We start from the raw sequence: 17,330 nt of genomic DNA, 5'->3' as shown, positions 1-17,330 counted from the left end.
TCTCCTGCCCAGGGCTTTTTTTCAGCTGGAAGGTGGTGGAACGGAGTTCCGGCTCCTCTTGAAAATGGTCACATGGCTGATGGCCCCGCCCCCCAATCTCCAGACAGAGGGGAGTTTAGATTGCCCTCCATGCCAGTGGTGCGGAGGGCAATCTAAACTCCCCTCTGTCTGGGGATCAGGGGGTGGGGCCACCGGCCATGTGACCATTTTCTCCGAGGGCAACCCACTGAGTTCCACCACCTCTTTTCCCAGAAAAAAAGCCCTGCTCCTGCCCCACAGGCATTTATACCAAGAAGGCATCCCTCTGTATTGCTCTGAATTATCTGGCACTTTTTAAAATAGCTGCGTCTTTAAATCTAGAAGGCGGACTTTGCAGCAGGAACCCTTAATGAAAGAAAGGGTTTTTTGTGTGCACCGGAGAGAGGCTATTAATTTTTTTTTTTTTTTTGCCTGAGGTAAGAAGTTAGGCTGTATGTGATTTTTAAATTTGTGTAAACAGACATGGATTATATGTACAGTTAAGCAAATGAGTGTGTCTCTGTTTTCAGCTTTGATCAGGGATAATGTTATGTTATCGTCAGAATCGAACGTTAGGAGGGCAAAAAGATTAAAAGAATTTGAGGAAGAAGAGTCTGCGTGCATGAGCGTGCACACACACACACATAATGTATTTGTGCAGAAACAGGTATAAAGAAAGGGGGGGACAGTTATCTCCTGGTTTGACTACTTCATTGACTAGTCCCCCAAATACTGTAAGATAGATCAGCGGAGCCATTCCACAAACAGTAGCATGTTTCCCCAGGCAAGGAGGCTTCCCCTGAACCTTTGTATCAACAGAAGGTCCCGTCCATTGGAGAGGACAGCACTGCTGTTCTTGGAATGGATCTGCAACCAACCCTGTATCCTTGGCACAGTATTGAAGATGGCTAGGAAGCTGTTGCAAATCCATAGAAAAGCAAAATCATTGTTGAGTAACAAATGGTTTGGCTCTGCTGGTGGTCTTGGGGACTGGGCCCAAAAGGAGTTCCTGGCAAAATGCTTGAGCTTCTGTTTTAGTAGGGTCCAACTAGACAGAAAGTTGCATACATGGTCTGTCTAGGCCATGCACAAGGACGAGTCCTGCAACCAACTCCCTTGAAGACAGTGCTAGAGAGCATTTTCAGTTTGTGTGCATGCGCGCACATGCATACACACATGCACATTCTTCTCCACCCATCCCCAACAGTGATGTCGCTTCTCCCCCTTCTGGCCAGTGAGAGGGTTCATAAGCCAAGTAAATCATTAAAAAGGAGGCTGGGCAAACAGATGGACCAGTCTAGCCCAGTGTTCGGTTTCCAATGGAGCATAGCTAGAAGCCTCTGAGAAGGCTGCCAGCACAGCCCGGAGGTGTGATCTTCTCCTGTGGTTTGACATTTGGAATCACACTGCCTCTGCACGTGGCATGGAGGCTCCAATTAGCAGTTGGCTAATAGTCATTGATAGACTGATCTATCATCCATGCATTTGTCTAATCTCTTTTCAAAAGCCTTTTCTGCTATTGGCCTTGTGGCAATTGTTCCATATCCTAATTATGTCTTGTGTGTGGTGGGTGTTTCTTGGACCTACTGCCAAATCAGAGCCAAGCTAGAAGTGACGCCTTACACAGGTTGGACACTTGTCAGCTTCCCTCAAGTTTTGATGGGAAATGTAGGCATTCTAGTTTTACAGCTTGGCTCTTCATTACAGCTGCAAGACCAGGATGCCTACATTTCCCATCAAAACTAGAGGGAAGCTGACAAGTGTCCAACCTGTGTCAGGCGTCACTTGTAGCTTAGCTCTCAGTTTCATTGCATGACTTGGAATTCTACTGTTAAGAGAGAGGGAGAAAAAACGATTCAATACTTCATAAACCTTTCTCAGGTCAGTATCACTGGAAGGATCCAAGAAGCTTATTAATAACACCGTCTCAGCTTAACATACTTTGGAGGGTTGTTGTGAGGATAAAATAGAAGAGAGAAGAACTATTTAAGCTGCTTTGGCTCCCCATTGGGGAGAAAGGTGGAGTATGAAACAAATAAGTCGAAATAAAGTTTGAGCTGTGATGCAGCAATTTGCTGGTTTGAATTTCACTCTTGTCATGAACTCACCCAAGTGGCTTTGGGTAAACCACTCCCCCAGTTCCCCAGCGAGGATAATAACACTGACTTTATTCGCCACCCTGGGTAGCCACTAATCTGTCCAGAAGTGCGGTATACAAATGAACTATTATCGTTATTATAAGGTAGGGTTCCCAACAGTCCCTATACCCTCCCAGTGGGAGGGGAGGGACCCAGTACTTACCGGGAGTGTGTTGTTCACACGTGTGCAAAGTGCGTGCTCCCGGCACCAGTGTGATGATGTCACTTCTGGAAGTGACATCATCACACCAGCCGCAGGAGCAGTCCTGCATTCTGCGTGGGCCTGATTCTTTGAGAATCAGCCCCAAACGAAGCACAGGAGGACTCCTGCGGCCGGCACAACAACATCACTTCCGGAAGTGATGTTGTGTCCGCTGGGAGTGCACACACACCGCACGTGTTCCCGGAGTGGATCCCAATCTCTGGGCAGCCCAAAACCTCCCACTGGTCGCCAGCAACCTGCTGGCAAGCAGGTAGATTGCCGGGAGATTGCCTGCTACTGGCAGGCACTTAGGATCCCTATTATAAGGTCAGAAAGTCCCAAGAACTACACTTGGTGAACGTGTGTAGGCCAGCTTTGGAAATGTCCATTAAAAACTTACTAGCCTGCCAAAGAAGAAAAAAAAAGTAGCAGCTCATTAACACAAACGTGGTGGATCTGTAACACTGCCAGTGTGATGTAGTGGTTAGAGAGTCAGACTAGGATCCGACAGGCCCAGGTTAAATCCCTACTCTGCCATGGAAGCTCTCAGGGCAATCTAGGGGAGGCTACTGTCTATCAGCCTGATCTACCTCACAGGGCTATTGTATGTAACTGAGGAGGAGAGAAACATATATGCCGCATTGAACTCCTTGGAAGAAGAAAGGGAGATAAGGATAAACATATAGATCAACAACCTAAGTTTTCAAACACTCTGCAGAGTAAAGTAGATGGGATAAGTCAGGCTAATTTATAAGGCCAGGCTGAGCCTAACAACCAGCAGGTGGGGCAGGGACAGTGGAAATAAATAAAAATAAAGCTCTGATCTTGTCACTGGCACATCATTCTGGAGTCCTCTCGTAGAAAAAGAGCTGGAGGAACTCATTAGCATAACTCATTAGCATAACTGATTTGCATATGCCACACCCCCTGACATCACCTATCCTGGCTGTTTTGGACCTAACCTTGGCCATTCAAGGCCGAAATTGGGCCCAAAATGGCAAAAAGGGGCTGAAAATGGCTGAAAAGGGGCCCAAAATGGTCAGGATTGGGCCGCTACTGAGCGGAAGAGTGATCCACCACCTGTCAGAGGCCCAATCCAGGCCATTTCGGCCCCAATCCAACCCGAAATGGGCACAACATGGCTGAGTCAGGTGGGCGGGGCCACCTGTCATGTGACCTCTTTGGGGAACTTCTGGAACTGTGTTCTGGCGTGTTCCCCCTCGAAATGAGCCCTGGGCACATCGCTCTGGGGTACAACATAGAAGTGACAATGGGTAGCTCTAGGAATTGCAGAACTTTATGATAAGACTCTGGTTTTACCATAAGAGTTTCCAGGAACTCCTAGATCTACCATTGTCAGGTTGTACATAGGGTTGCCAGGTCCCTATACCCTCCCAGTGGGAGAGGGGACCTTGCACTTGCCTCATGCCTTCTAGATTGCCAGTGAGCAACTGGGAAGCCTAGTTGTACCTTGGAAGTGATGTCCTGACGATAGGGTTCCGAGGTGCCTGCTGGTCGCCGGCAGACTCCTGGTGGCTTGCCCCCGTGCCTACTGATTGCTGGCTGTTGGCAGGAGGTGGCAAGCCACGCGGCTATCACCTGCCACCGCCAGGCAACTCGGGCAAGTACACAGCGGGTATGCTCCCAGTGGGGCACAGTGATGTCACTTCCTGATGTGGCATCATTGCACAGGCTGCAGAATTGCTCCTGTGCCTCATGGGGGCCAATTTCGGCTCCAAACAGGCTGATCCCAGAAGAATCGTGGGAGCATTCCCACAGCCAGCACGATGATGTTGATCCCAGAAGTGACATCGTTGCACCCTTCTGGGGGACTGTGGGGATCATAGTAAGTGCCAGGAACTCCCCCTTCTGCCAGGAGCAGAACCTTATTTTTAATTAATTTTTTCCTGCCTCAAAGAAAATTATCTGGACATTGCCTTCCAGAAGTGGGCAAACGGTAAGGCTTCCCACAAACCAAATGCATTTCAGAGAACACAGATCTGGCCACATATTGTTGAATTGCTCTGGTACTATGTCCATGCCACACGTGTGCCTAGAAATGGAAGCAAGAGAGCACCGTAGGTTTACAATCCTCCAGGTGGTAGCTGGAGATCTGGAATCACAACCAGTCTCCAGACAACAGAAATCAGTTTCCTTTCCCCTCAAGGAAATGACAGCATTGGAGGGTAGACCCTGTGGCAACTCTTGCCCTCCCAGGCACCAGCCCTGAATCTCCAGGAATTTCCTAAATCAGAGTTTGTGATCTTAGGGCGTCTAGAACAGTTATACAAAGCAGGCATTCAGACAAATCATATGTACAGTGGGGAACCTTATGAAATTTCAGAGTTGTTGAGGGCTCCTACAATGATCCAGTTGTGCATGGGCTCTTGCAGAAGGTGTGCTCTTTACACATTGACTTCATCCATGTGCACCGTTTTCATGAGCCACATTGAATAGAAATGGAAAGCTTTTTTAAAAAGACATTTTACAAAAAGACTTTGCTTTGACAAAGGTCACCTTGTCTAAGGCATAAGTTACAACAGCAGATTTCCCTCCCACCCTCTCTTCCATCACCCCTTTAAGTCTGACAGCTACACAAAAGAGGACAGCTTGTAAAAAAAGAAAGTTTGTTTTGCAAAGAGACTTCCCGCACACACACATTACATAGAGCTCAAGATTAGCATGACCGAGTCTGCAGGAGGTGGGGGGGGGGGAGGTTTGGGGGCATTCAGCAGAGCTCCTCTCTCCACTAAGAAAAGAAAGCTGCTAAACTGGGGAGGAGCAGATAGACGGAGGGCTTTTGCAGTTCCATCATTTCATGGCACTTTAAACTGAGATTTGTTCCCACAGCTCAATTCTGTGCCTTGCTGTTAGCCACTTTTTACAATTGGGGAATTAATGCCAACAATACTTGACCCTGGGCCTCTTGAGAAGATTTTTTAAAAGAAAAACCTCCAGAGATTATTTATTTAAGAATTTATAGGCCACCTTTATGAAAATTCTCGAAGACAGCAAACAATAAAATCAGACTTAACTACAAAATCATAAGGAAACAGACTTAATAGAGCAGAGAGAGTCCATAAAACTAATCACAGAAGTGAATAACTGTTGGGTAAAATGGAAGAGACACAAATCAAGCAAAGAAAAGCCTTGGGGGAATAAAAAAAGGTATTTCCAAAGGAAATTAGGGGGCTCAGGAATTTGTCTGAGAAAGCTATTGCATAAATGGGGAGCAACCACTATAAAGGCCCTGTCCCTAGTTTCCACCTGCTTTTTCTCTGAAATCATTTGAGGAAGGCCCTCTGATGCAAAATGTAGAAACTGGAAAGGTTCATTTTATTCTGTACTGTGAGATTTGGCCAAACCCGATCCAGAGGCCAGCCCTGTAGTGCAGTACGCTGCTCCCATGTAATGGATAAGAGGGTGGTGTGTGGGCTGTAGGTGTGATAACTGCAAAGCTTGGTGGTAGGAAATCCTCAGGCAGGATCTGTCCTGTCTACCATGTTACATTTAGTTTAGCTTTCCCACCAACTGACATATCTTTGCTGAAGCCAAACTAACTTGCTTTGCAATCTGCAACGTGCTCCTGGAAAGCTTAAGAAGTCAAAAAACTGATTTAACTTGAGCAAGAATCTTTCTTTATAATCATGAATACAGGCTGGCCATTGGCACAAAATAAATGGATAGTTCGGGGTTGCTTTTTAGATGGGGAAGAAAACGGTTTGTTTGCTTTTAACATACCTTTTGGACCTAGAATCTGTAAAAAAAGAATCTTAAATATCGGAATGTGTGACCTTGTTTTATTGGGTGTTTACACTCTTCAGCAGATGTGGAAATTTCTAGGTTGCAGTCAGAACCTTAAATCTTATCGGGCAAGTATCTTCGGATATTGACAAGTATGATAAAAGGATGCGGAGCTGGAAAGCTCTGCCTTATCATTCACTGAATAGGCAGATAATTTTTTGAACTCCTCTCTGTGTTTGGGTGATCCTCAGTACTATATAAACTCTGGAATAAGTTCAGATAAGACTGAATACCATGGATAAAAGATATTTCCAGTGGACCTGGTGCCTACTGCCATGAAACTCTTTGGAAATTCTTCCAAAGAGTGCTGGATCAGGTGGACCTTGTATAGATGTAGGAAGGCACAGGGGGGAGGATGGATAGAAAAGATGTCGCTAGTGAAGTCAGACACAGAGTTACACCTTTCTGAACTGATTGCCTTTAGAAAGGTGTAACTCTGTTTTGGATCGCAGTGTAAAAAGGTCCCGGGGCAAGCTAAGCCAAGCGCTGCGAGAAATGCAGGTAGTACTTGATTTTTTTACTTACTTACTTCATTTCTACCCTGCCTTTTTCCCTGATGGGGGACCCAAAGCAGTTTACAGGTTTAATTTAATCCTCACAACAACCCCGCGAGGTAGGTTAGGCCAAAAGTGGCTGGCCCAGGGTCACCCAGCCAGCTTTCATGGCAGCGTAAGGATTCGAACCTGAGTCTCATGTATCTTAGTCTGACACTTTAACCACTATGCCACACTGATTGCAGGGTCTGCTTGGTTGAAACCTGGGGTGGGTCAACAATGACTACGGTCTGAGCCAAGGCGAGCCTGCCGCGATGACAAGAGTTCCTTGTCATAAATACTGCAGCCTTGGTCCAAAATAACTGACCCTGCAGAGTTCCCACCACTTGAGACGCCGCATGGCTCAGCAGCCTTCCTTGGGAGCTGCCCTCCGGGAACTTTCCTGGTAAGTGAAAAGGTTGATCCGCCTCTGAACTGAATGCACTTCTTAAGAATTGCATGCTCAGACTTACTAAACACAGATGCTTTACATACACTCTTGCTTTGTAAATTAAAAAAAACCAACATGTTGGGGATTCTAGTAAAATACAGAGGACCACGCTAGACTACATTCTGCTTACCCTTGGGGTAAACAACATCGTTGCTGACTCTTCTGCTCTCCCCTCCCCACGCTCCTTTTCATGTGAATATTTGGGATTCACGCCGGTGAAGGTTCTTGTCTGAACAGGATTAAACAAAGTCGATGGTTGGTGAAACCTGAGTCATCCTAACGTGTGCTCCTTGGAGACAGCCAGGGCGGCACTGAAGGGGAGGAAGGTCTGCGTGAGAAAATTTAAAGACAACGAAACTTGCAAAAGAAAAAAAAACACACCTGTTAAAGAGGTTTTAGGCAGTGGGTGAAACCAGCTAGCTTTAGAGCATCGTCCTAGCAGGGGAGAGGTGGGGGAATGCGGGTGGGGGTGGTTGTGTGTGCAAGGACATAAAAGACGCAAAGCAAAAGGCGAAACTTTTTGCCCTTGGAGATCTGGGTTGGATTTTGGAGTGGGGTTTTTCCTTCTTTTCGCTGGCGGCTGCAGCTGGAGAAAGGGAAGAGCTGTAGGGTGATTTAGGCAGGGGCAATCACTGTAAAAAAGAAAACTGCTGTCTTTGGAAAAGCTCAACGGGATGAGTTTTGCTTTCAATTTTTAACCACAAATGAGCTTCTCTCTCTCTCTTTTTAATACACATTGTAAAATCAGCTTGCCATCAGCAGATGAAGGTTTTGAAAGGTTTGTGAAGCTGCCTGCTACTGTGTCAGGCCATTGGCCGATCAAGGCCAGTATTGCCTGCTCTGACTGGCAGTTGCATTCCAGGTGGGGAACTTCCATATCACTTATTACCTGAACCTTTTAACTGGAGCTGCCAGGGATTGAACCTGGGACCTTCCACTGGCCAGTCAGATGCTGCACCCCTGAGCCATGGCTAGGGAGACCAGGTCTTTCTTCCTCCACCCTGCTACTCAGCAGGGCAACGGTGTGTGTGTATGTGTGTGTGTGTGGGGGGGAGATACCAGGGGAAATGGGGGAATTGGTGTGGCACTGTCTGCATGATGTCCCTTCTGGTGTGACCCAGAAATCATGTCATTGTGTCAGGTGATGCTCTAGTATTTGCCCCAAATGCTAGCACGTCACGTGGACACGGAAAAGGGAAGTCTCGACACTCTGTGATCTGCTGGTTGCCAGTTATGGTCAGTTGGTAATCCAAGATGACGCACATTCAGAAATATTAGATGGCAGATGAAGATGAATGCAGATAGGGACTGAAGCATTTACACAGCTGCTGCTCACCAGCGACATCACTGCTGTAACATTTCTCTCTCTTTTTAAACCCCCTTTTAATTTTGAAAATCATATATAATCCATTGTAATATTATTGCATAAATTTCAGAACAATATTCAGTTTGAAAATCAGAGAACATACTTTCATTTCTAACTATACAGCACTCTACTACTAAATTTATATGTCTGATTAAAGTTTTCCAGCTTTCTTCTTCATACCTTGTATTTCCCAAATGTCACTGCCTGTAACATTTCATCTAACTCTTTGTCTCTAGGAGGCAAAGTCAAAGAAAAGGGGTGGGAGAAATGGGGTGAACTCCTTGGAGCTGGGCAAATTTACTACCTACGATCTACTTTATACTTTAAAAAAAATGTGTATAGGCAGATTTGGTCCTCCATGGCTATGGCCCAGTTTGCTGGTTCAGCATTTCTTATGAAAAGATTATTCTGGATGGGAGAATCTTCTCAGTCGTCTAGCCTTGTTAAAAGTTTGTGACTATCAACAGCAAATAATAGTTCCCATTTTGTTCTGGATGTTGGAGTCAATAGCGATCTGAGGAAAAAGTCTGGCCCCTATGGCCATGGTGTCTCCATGTAAGAGTGGGGTTTGGCAAAGATGTATTTGGCCCTGTCCCCGAGGGCCATGCAGCTCTGTGTCTGCTCTCCTGATTCTTTTTCACTTCCCATCACCCTCATCAAAGGCTAAAAAAAACCCTGCAGAAGATTCTTCCTCTAATTTATCCCAACAGCAACCCTGTGAGGTAGTCTAGGCTAACTGACAGTGACTGGCCCAAAGTCTCCCTGTGAGTTTTGTGGCTGAGCAGGGGTTTGAACCTAGATTTCAGAATTCATCCACTACACCCTATGTTGGTTCTCCAGACTGGTTCCATTTGTTTGATCCAAGGTCTCCGAAAGTGATCATAGAAGCAAAGCCTAGACTGTTTGCTGTGCACTACTAAAAATCCTGCAAAGTCCCAGCCTAACCTACCTCACAGGGTTGTTGTGAAGAGAATTATGAAAAACACTTTGGGTCCCCATTGGAGGAGAAAGGTGGGGTATAAATTAAGTAAATAAATATCATATCTATACCACTTTTGAAGGGAGGGGTGTGCCCATAGCTCAACAGTGGGGCATCTACTTTGCATGCATACCGTCCCAGCTCTGATCCCTGGCAGGTCCAGATAAAAGAATCTGGTAGGAGGTAATGCGAAGGACCTCAGCCTGAGACCCTGGAGAGCCCTGTCGGAGCAGACAAGACTGACCTTGATAGACCAAGGGTCTGCCTAAGCAGTTTCATGTCCTCATGGGAGGGGGCAACCCTAGTTACTGGCCAAAGGTGACCCAGCAGGTCACCCAGCAGGCTTCTGTGACAAAGTGAGGATTTGTGAGTGAAACTGTACCTGCCAGACTTTAGTCCCACATTCTAAACCATTACTTGCTATGTCTGAAGAAGAACAGTGTTTAGTGATTCTGTGTTTCCTGTTGACCTAGAGTGTGTGGTGGTTTCTTATCACTTATGGGAGCCTAGAGGTTAAATAGTATGGATAGAGTTTTGGGGGGGGAGTAGAGTGACAGTGTTGTTTGGAGCACTTGCTATCACCTGGCTTTTGCGTTACCATGGATTCGTCCCACGCCTTTCAAGTAGAGCGCGACGTAAATCCCCAGAACCAAATAATCACCCAAATATTCCGAAAACAAGAGGTGAAAAAGAGAAACAAGCCCAGATGTGTTGTGTTCCTCCATTCTCAAGCCTTTGTTCCCCTTTCTGTTTCATAATATTTTGAGAAGCTTTTTGTAGTTGAGATTTTATAGTGGCAGCATGAGAATGTCATACAGTGCCATCTATGTAACTGTTGTCCTGAGTGATGCATATAAATTTGAGAAAGTGAGAGAACGGCCTGATCCTCTGAGTAAAAAGGGCCCTCTGAAGCTCAGAGGCATGATCTGCAAGCTTTGAATTCTCTTTTTCATGGGGGCCACATGCAAAATAAGGATAGTCATGTGAGAGCAACTAGATGGAGTTGGGCCAGTCAGACACACTCAGCTTAACTTACCTCACAGGGTTGTTATTTTGAGGGTGATCTGGGCCGATTCTGCACGGCTTACCTGAAGCTGGAACATTGTGGAACATGCCGGAAAAAAACGTGGAAGATCGCGTTTTCTTGCGCGAGAAAACACGATCTTCCACGTTTTTTCCAGCATGTTCCACAACATCCCAGCTTCAGGTAAGCCGTGCAGAATCGGCCCTGAAGGAGAGGAAAATGCTCTTGTAAGTTGCTTTGGGTCCCCACTGAGGGAAAAAGTGAGGTATAAACAATGTTGTTGGGTTGATAAACCTTTTTGCCAGTCGACTTTTTGGAGCCATCTTTCCTTTATGCACATATTGAAAGTTATATGGTTACCAGTTTGTAATTTTCTCATGATAGGTTTGCCAGTCTCCAGGTAGGGTCTGCAATTCTCCTGGAATAACAGCTGATCTCCAAACTATAGACCTCAGTCTCTCCTGGAGGAAATGGTTGCTTTGGAGGGAAGACTGTATGGCATCACATCCCCTCTGACCTCCCTAAACTTCACCTTCCCCTGGCAACCCCCCAAATCTCCAGGAACCTTCTAAGTCAGAGTTGGCAACCCTATCTCATCTTGATTTATGGACCAGTGAAATTTGTAAAATTAACATTCAGTTTGAGGTATTGCAGTCTAGGTTATTTTTTGTGTGGATCAGAGTATAATCGGGGCCAGAGAAGAACTCCCTGCAATTTACCTGTCTAGTGGCAGGAAGTATTCTCTGAAGGTCACTCTGTGAACCCCCACCTTAGTGCTTTGGACAAAGCTACGACAGTGTCATCAACACAAGGAACCCTGGGACATGTAGTGTCCAGAGCCTCTGATGTCCATTCTAAGGACTGAAATGAAAACAATGTTTCACAGGGTCCCTGGCACATAAGGTGCTATTCTAGTGGTGCTCAGGGGGGAAAGAGAAAGAGAGAGAGACCTTGTATGAAGGTCTCCCTGGTGAAAAGGGAAGAAAACACCCATGAGAATAAAATCTCTCCTCTTAATAGACATATCCAGGTCATCTCTCCTTTCAAGTTGGCTCATACATTTTTAGCAATGATTAAAAAAGAAAAAGATAAAAGTGTCCCCTGGAAAGATCTTGGAGTTCAACGTTTGCCCTTTGTGTTTCAACTCAGTTTCAGATCCGTGCGCCTTCTGAAGAATGACGGGATGGGCTTTCAGAAATATTCCTACGTCAATGAAGATGAGGCTTGGAAGAGCTACCTAGAGAATCCCCTGACGGCAGCCACCAAGGCTATGATGAGGGTAAACGGAGATGATGATAGCGTGGCTGCCCTGAGTCTCCTCTATGACTATTACATGGTATGAAATGCAGCCAGCATTAGAATAATAATAATGTTTATTGCTTTTCCGGCCGAAGCCATAAGCCATACAAACACCAACAAAATATGAACTGTACACTTGAACATACCCAATTCACATAGACATAACTCGTCATTATCACTTATCGCTTCTCGGCCTTTTGGTTAAGATCAAGTGTAGTATCGCATTAGAACTGGAAGTAACATTGACTACTCCTCTGGCGTTTCTTGCAGGATGAAGGATTGGGTTCAGATTACTCTTTTCTGTGTGCACAAGGATTTCTGCCCACAGAGTGCAATTTTCCCACCTTCCTTGTCTCAGAAATTATATTCTTGGGGGTTCTCTGAATGCGATTGCGGTGGGGGAGGGTGTATTTCAGACTACTGGTGGGGGGAGTCTGGAAAACTCACTCTATACACAGAAATTCTTGCGCCTGCATAAACGTTAGTCTGGATCCAACCCAAAGACTGATATTGATGGCCAAACCACAACAGAGTAGGTGGGGCATCCAAATCATACTGCCAAATTGGCTTTACAACACGCTGGATGCAGATGTGTTTTTGTGCTTCATTCAGTTTTGGAATCAGTTTTCCCTCAGGAAGAGTCAAACCTTTAGTTTAAAAACATCTTACCTCTTGACCCAGTTATGGAATAACTGGACATAAAAACACTTGATTTGTGCCCCCGGTTGGTTGTATGCCTCTTAAGGGCACCAATGGCCTGCTATTCATCTTACCATGTGGCCAGTAGCTCTCAGTCCCCTGCCCTCAATAATTTGGACAATGGGAGAAAAATTGGAGGGAGGTTAGATTAGCATCAATGGTAACACACTAGGAATCCTCATAGTCTCTATGGTAAAGAAATTGGTGGAGATTCCTAGAGTATCATCTGGAAGTGACATCACACCCATTGGCCCTGTATCCAGAAGTGACATTCTGCACCAACCCCAGGCACTATCCCCCAAATCTCTTGGTATTTACTAGTGCTGGGCTGGCAATCCTAGTAGCTGCTGTTGGTGTTCGTTATGGTGAATTGGACTTGATTTTTCCTTCAAGGTGTTCATCCTGTATAGGAGTTCTCAGGCAGCCGCCCAACCAAAGTATTGGTCTGATGCAGCCCTGTTCCACTTCAGCAATGGTGTCAGATGCTTGCCTACCATTCCCTGGGCCCAAAAAAGTCCTGCTGGGAAAATGAAATCTATACTAGGCCTCTAATGGGGCATTCCTAACCAGAGCTGCACCTTGGAAGCCCATTGACTTTAAGGGCCTCTGCTTTGGATAACACTGATGTAGCCAGTAGTTGAGGTTCTCATTGTACTCTTGGTACGTGAAGGAACATCTCTGTGCATCTGTTCCCTTCTTCATTTTAGGGTCCTTAGGAGGGGGGTCTTGCTTTGGACATCCACACCATCAAATGTGTATTGGGTGGTTTTGGGACCTGAATATATTTACTTCCAGTCAGTACTTTGTTACTCTCATGGGGCAAAGAATGGGTAGTCTACTCTACAAACCTCCATTGGTTTAGCCCCACTTTAACTGATTTGGCTCGCCCCATTCCCTCCCCCACCTTCCCACCCCCTGGATTTCTGGAAACTATAGTTACGTGAGGATATAGAGAGCTGCAGATTAAAATCCCCACAAATCCTTGGGAAGAAGTAATGAATGTTAAATCTGAGTCCTCAGTGTTGGTGTAGTCCTAGCTAGTCCTGGGGTCCCCTACATAATGTCCGTGGGAGCCATGGTGCCTACTGATGTCTTTCCTAGTGCCCACTTCCTTCATCTCCAAAGCACAAAGTCAGCCCAGGATTTCCTCTGCTTCATTTGCACAGGAGGTGTTTCAGAACAGCCCAGGAGGCATCACCTTTTGTATCTGCAGGTAGCAGATTCATTCAGGAACAGATACCTCCATCATAGGAGGATGTGTGGCTTGGAGACTCCCTAGGTTTTGTGAATGGACCCATCCCCATGGCAGCCATTTTGTGGTAGTACCAACTACCTGTTCACAGCGTCCAAAAACATTGCCCATGGGCGCAACAAGGTTGGGAATCTGTAGTCTAACCTTGTCTCTTTGTTCACACCTGGAGTCATTTTCACTCAATATTTTTGTGTTCCCTGTATGGGCAGGCAGACATCTTATCTTAAGAGAAGAACTTGCTCCTTGATAGAAACACAGTCAACAACCTGTTGACAAATCAATTTCGTGTATTGCTCGTTTATAAGGCATCTGTGCATGTAGGCAGGCATGAAGGATTGATAGGCAGGAGTCGATCTGTGTATGAAAATTATAAGCTTTGGCAAAACAGATGCAGATGAAAGCAGCTTTGCTCAGCAAGCATGAAATATTGACCTTCCATCAAATGGCAGTGGAAGGCCAACTCCATAGGGTGCTTCCTTGTTGTGGAGTCAGTGTTTCCTTTTTCCCTCTGCAGGTTCCGAAGGAAAAGAGGATCCTTCCATCAGGAACGATGGGACGCAATGAACTTGGGAAGAGGTGAAAGAACATGATCCATTCTGCCCCGCATGTTTTTGCACGTGTCCATGAACACTGGTGGCCACAGTAGATCAGCTTGGCTTACATCTTACCAAGTTCCAACTGTCATCAAGCGGAAGCCAATGACACAAATTTTGTGATTCCTTGTTTTAATGTTCACCCTAAGCCTTTTATTTATTTATTTAATTCAGGACATTTTCCCCTCACCCAAGGAGGTCAGGGTGACAGATGTGATTCTCTCCCATACTCTGTTTTTATCCTCACAACAACCTTGTGTGGTAGATCAGGCTGAGAGAATGTGCCTGGTCCTAAGCCAGGTTTGATGGCAAGTGAGGATCTGAACCAGGGTTTCTCAGGTCCTAGTTGAATACTCTAACCACAACTCCACACTGTCCCATTTAAGAGCATCATTACTTATACATGTACATTGTATGGATGCCAAAGCTGCAGGTCTTCAATCAGCAGACCACCTTGTCATAATAATACTGGAACTGCAGAAAGCCTTAGTTTGTTAGTGTGATTAACTGAACTTATTGTAGCTAGTGCAGTTTCAAACTCATTCATCAGCCAATGTACATTAAAAATAAAACTTGCACTGGTCTGGGGTGGGTGGAAGGGAGATTTTAGTCTATCAAACTTCCAGGGGAAGAGAATTCCACAGTGGAGGTGTGGGCCTTGGGAACTGCCACCACCACCACCCCAAATACTAGCAAAGGACACAGAGAAACTTGGAGTCTCTTTGTGGTCTTTCTAAACTTGCCGTGAAGGTGATTAGCTGGCTTTTGTTTCAACTGTTTCCAAAAACAGGCTGCGTTCTTCCTTTCATCCCTTTTGGCTTCCCTGCAATCCAGATAACCCTACCAAAATAAGTTAACGGTCACTCTGGTATCTCTCCATTCAGTTCCACTTCCTGGACTCGGTGTACCCTTAGCTATGTGTTATTTTTTATTTTAAAAAACTATTTTCTATTTTTAAACTGCTACCCTTCCAGCGAGTTTATAAGGCTTTGTTTCTTTCCCTCCTTTTTTGCCTTTGGCCTGTGAGGGCCATTGGGGAAGCCCGGGCAAGACTAACTTCTGAATCCCAGTGCCAGGAGGTAACATCAGGAGAAGGCCTCAGCCTCTGTGCCCTGTTTTTTGGCCATCTGAGCAACTGGTTGGCCACTGTGTGAAATGGACTGGATGGACTATTAACTATGAAACTCTGTAAAGTTCTAAGTATGCTGGTGGATTGGTATGGATGGTATTCCTGATACATATTAATAGATCATCCTGATTCACTCAGTCTAAACATCCATCTATATTTATAGGGTATAAACACAGGTAGAAGGAAATATATCACAGGTTCTGTGTACCACCTGCCAAGGAACAATAATAAGCAGGGCTTTTTTTCTGGGAAAAGAGGTGGTGGAACTCAGTGGGTTGCCCTTGAAGAAAATGGTCACATGGCTGGTGGCCCCGCCCCCTGATCTCCAGACAGAGGGGAGTTTAGATTGCCCTCTGCGCTGCTTGGCATTGCAGAGGGCAATCACAACTCCCCTCTGCCTGGAGATCAGGGGGCGGGGCCACCAGCCATGTGACCATTTTCAAGAGGTTCCGGAACTCCGTTCCACTGCGTTCCCGCTGAAAAAAAGCCCTGATAATAAGACTGTTTGATGATATATGACCATTGCTAGGAGCTTCTGATACCAATCAAAAATCTAAGGAAACAAGAGGCTGATGCAATTCTATTAACCTCTATAAAGGACGGTAAATCTCTATAAAGGATGGTAATGCAGTAGTGGTTGTACTAAAATGGTCTGGGTTCCCCTGATTGGCTTCTTTCCTGTTCTTTGCTCTAGACACTGCCATGGGATGGAATATGAACCAGAGATTTCATCCTTTGAAAGTTCTGCTCATCTCATGAAGCTCCTGGCTGAAAATGTCTCCATGAACCAGGAATATTCTGACGTGCCCAAGAAGAATGGCTTGGGCTTGGACAGCATCCCTCCTCCTCACAAGCCACCCGCGCTGCCGCCTGGCACCAGCAAGCTAGAGACCAGTCCGGACAGCTACATGATAAATTCAGGGGACGTCTATGACAATGGCTCGCTCAATTCTCTCTTTGACGCGATCCACGTAGCCCCTCCACAACAGAGATGGCAGCCAGACAGCACCTACAAAGACGACCCTCAGGAGGTTAGAATTGCATGCTGGTTTGTAGCTTTTTTGCCTGAGTGGCCGATTATCCTGTAAATAAATAAACTGGCGACATGGGAGGAGGAAAACAACAACAACACCTTTTGACCCAGAAGACCTGATGGAATCTGGACTGAGAAATTGTGTTTGTCGAGCTTTTCCAGAGCCAAACTGAGAGGTTCTGCCCATCTCTGTACAGGATGTGACACGCATGGTGTATAAATGGGAGCAGCACAAATTGTACTAAATAGGCATGCAGAGGGAGCGTCCTTTACATGCCATGTTAACCGTCATGGATATTCAAGAGATTTTTTTTCTTTTTTTTTAGTTGTGGTTGGAAAGACTTTTTGATGTTCTTTCTCCTTCGTTTGGTTATCTCCACCCCTTGTATGTAGGCTGGGGCAGCCTGGTCCTTTACTTTACTGAGAAAGTTCCTGGAGGATTGCTGAGCTAACTGGCCCCTGTGGCACTGGCCACACTATAGGAACCACTTAGCTCAGATGGGCAATCCTACACCTGTTTCCATAGCCTCTATAGACCAAGTCCAAGCCAATCACCTGCTGTGGTTCTGGCAGTGCTATAGGGACCCCTTGGTGGCCTTGCTCCACGGCAGTTTCAATTGCCTGGTCTGTTCCAGACTTTTATTTGCTGCGGGTAAGGTTGCCAACCTCTAGGTCGGGCCTGGAGATCTCCCAGGATACTCATCAAATCAGGATCAATCCATCCACTGTGACTGGACAAAAGCAGAATTGCCAACAGATAAAAATAAAAAAGGAGATAGAGACACCCCCGCTGTCCCTAGTGAATGCTGT

At 45.8% G+C, this 17,330-nt stretch overlaps 1 protein-coding gene across 2 annotated transcripts in view; it reads left to right on the top strand.

Moving 5' to 3' along the window:
- The window catches only part of GRHL3 (grainyhead like transcription factor 3), a 62,110-nt gene that overhangs the window by 13,113 nt on the left and 31,667 nt on the right, over positions 1–17,330 (top strand). For both annotated transcript variants that reach the window (XM_055000082.1, XM_055000081.1), the window contains exons 2-4: positions 11,665–11,851; positions 14,280–14,341; positions 16,182–16,518. In XM_055000082.1, coding sequence (XP_054856057.1) covers positions 11,665–11,851; positions 14,280–14,341; positions 16,182–16,518 — 586 coding nt within the window. The remainder of the gene's footprint in view (positions 1–11,664; positions 11,852–14,279; positions 14,342–16,181; positions 16,519–17,330) is intronic.

Source organism: Eublepharis macularius, chromosome 15, assembly GCF_028583425.1.
Source record: "Eublepharis macularius isolate TG4126 chromosome 15, MPM_Emac_v1.0, whole genome shotgun sequence".
Taxonomy (NCBI): Eukaryota; Metazoa; Chordata; class Lepidosauria; order Squamata; family Eublepharidae; genus Eublepharis; species Eublepharis macularius.
This window is presented reverse-complemented; position numbering and strand designations above follow the sequence as displayed.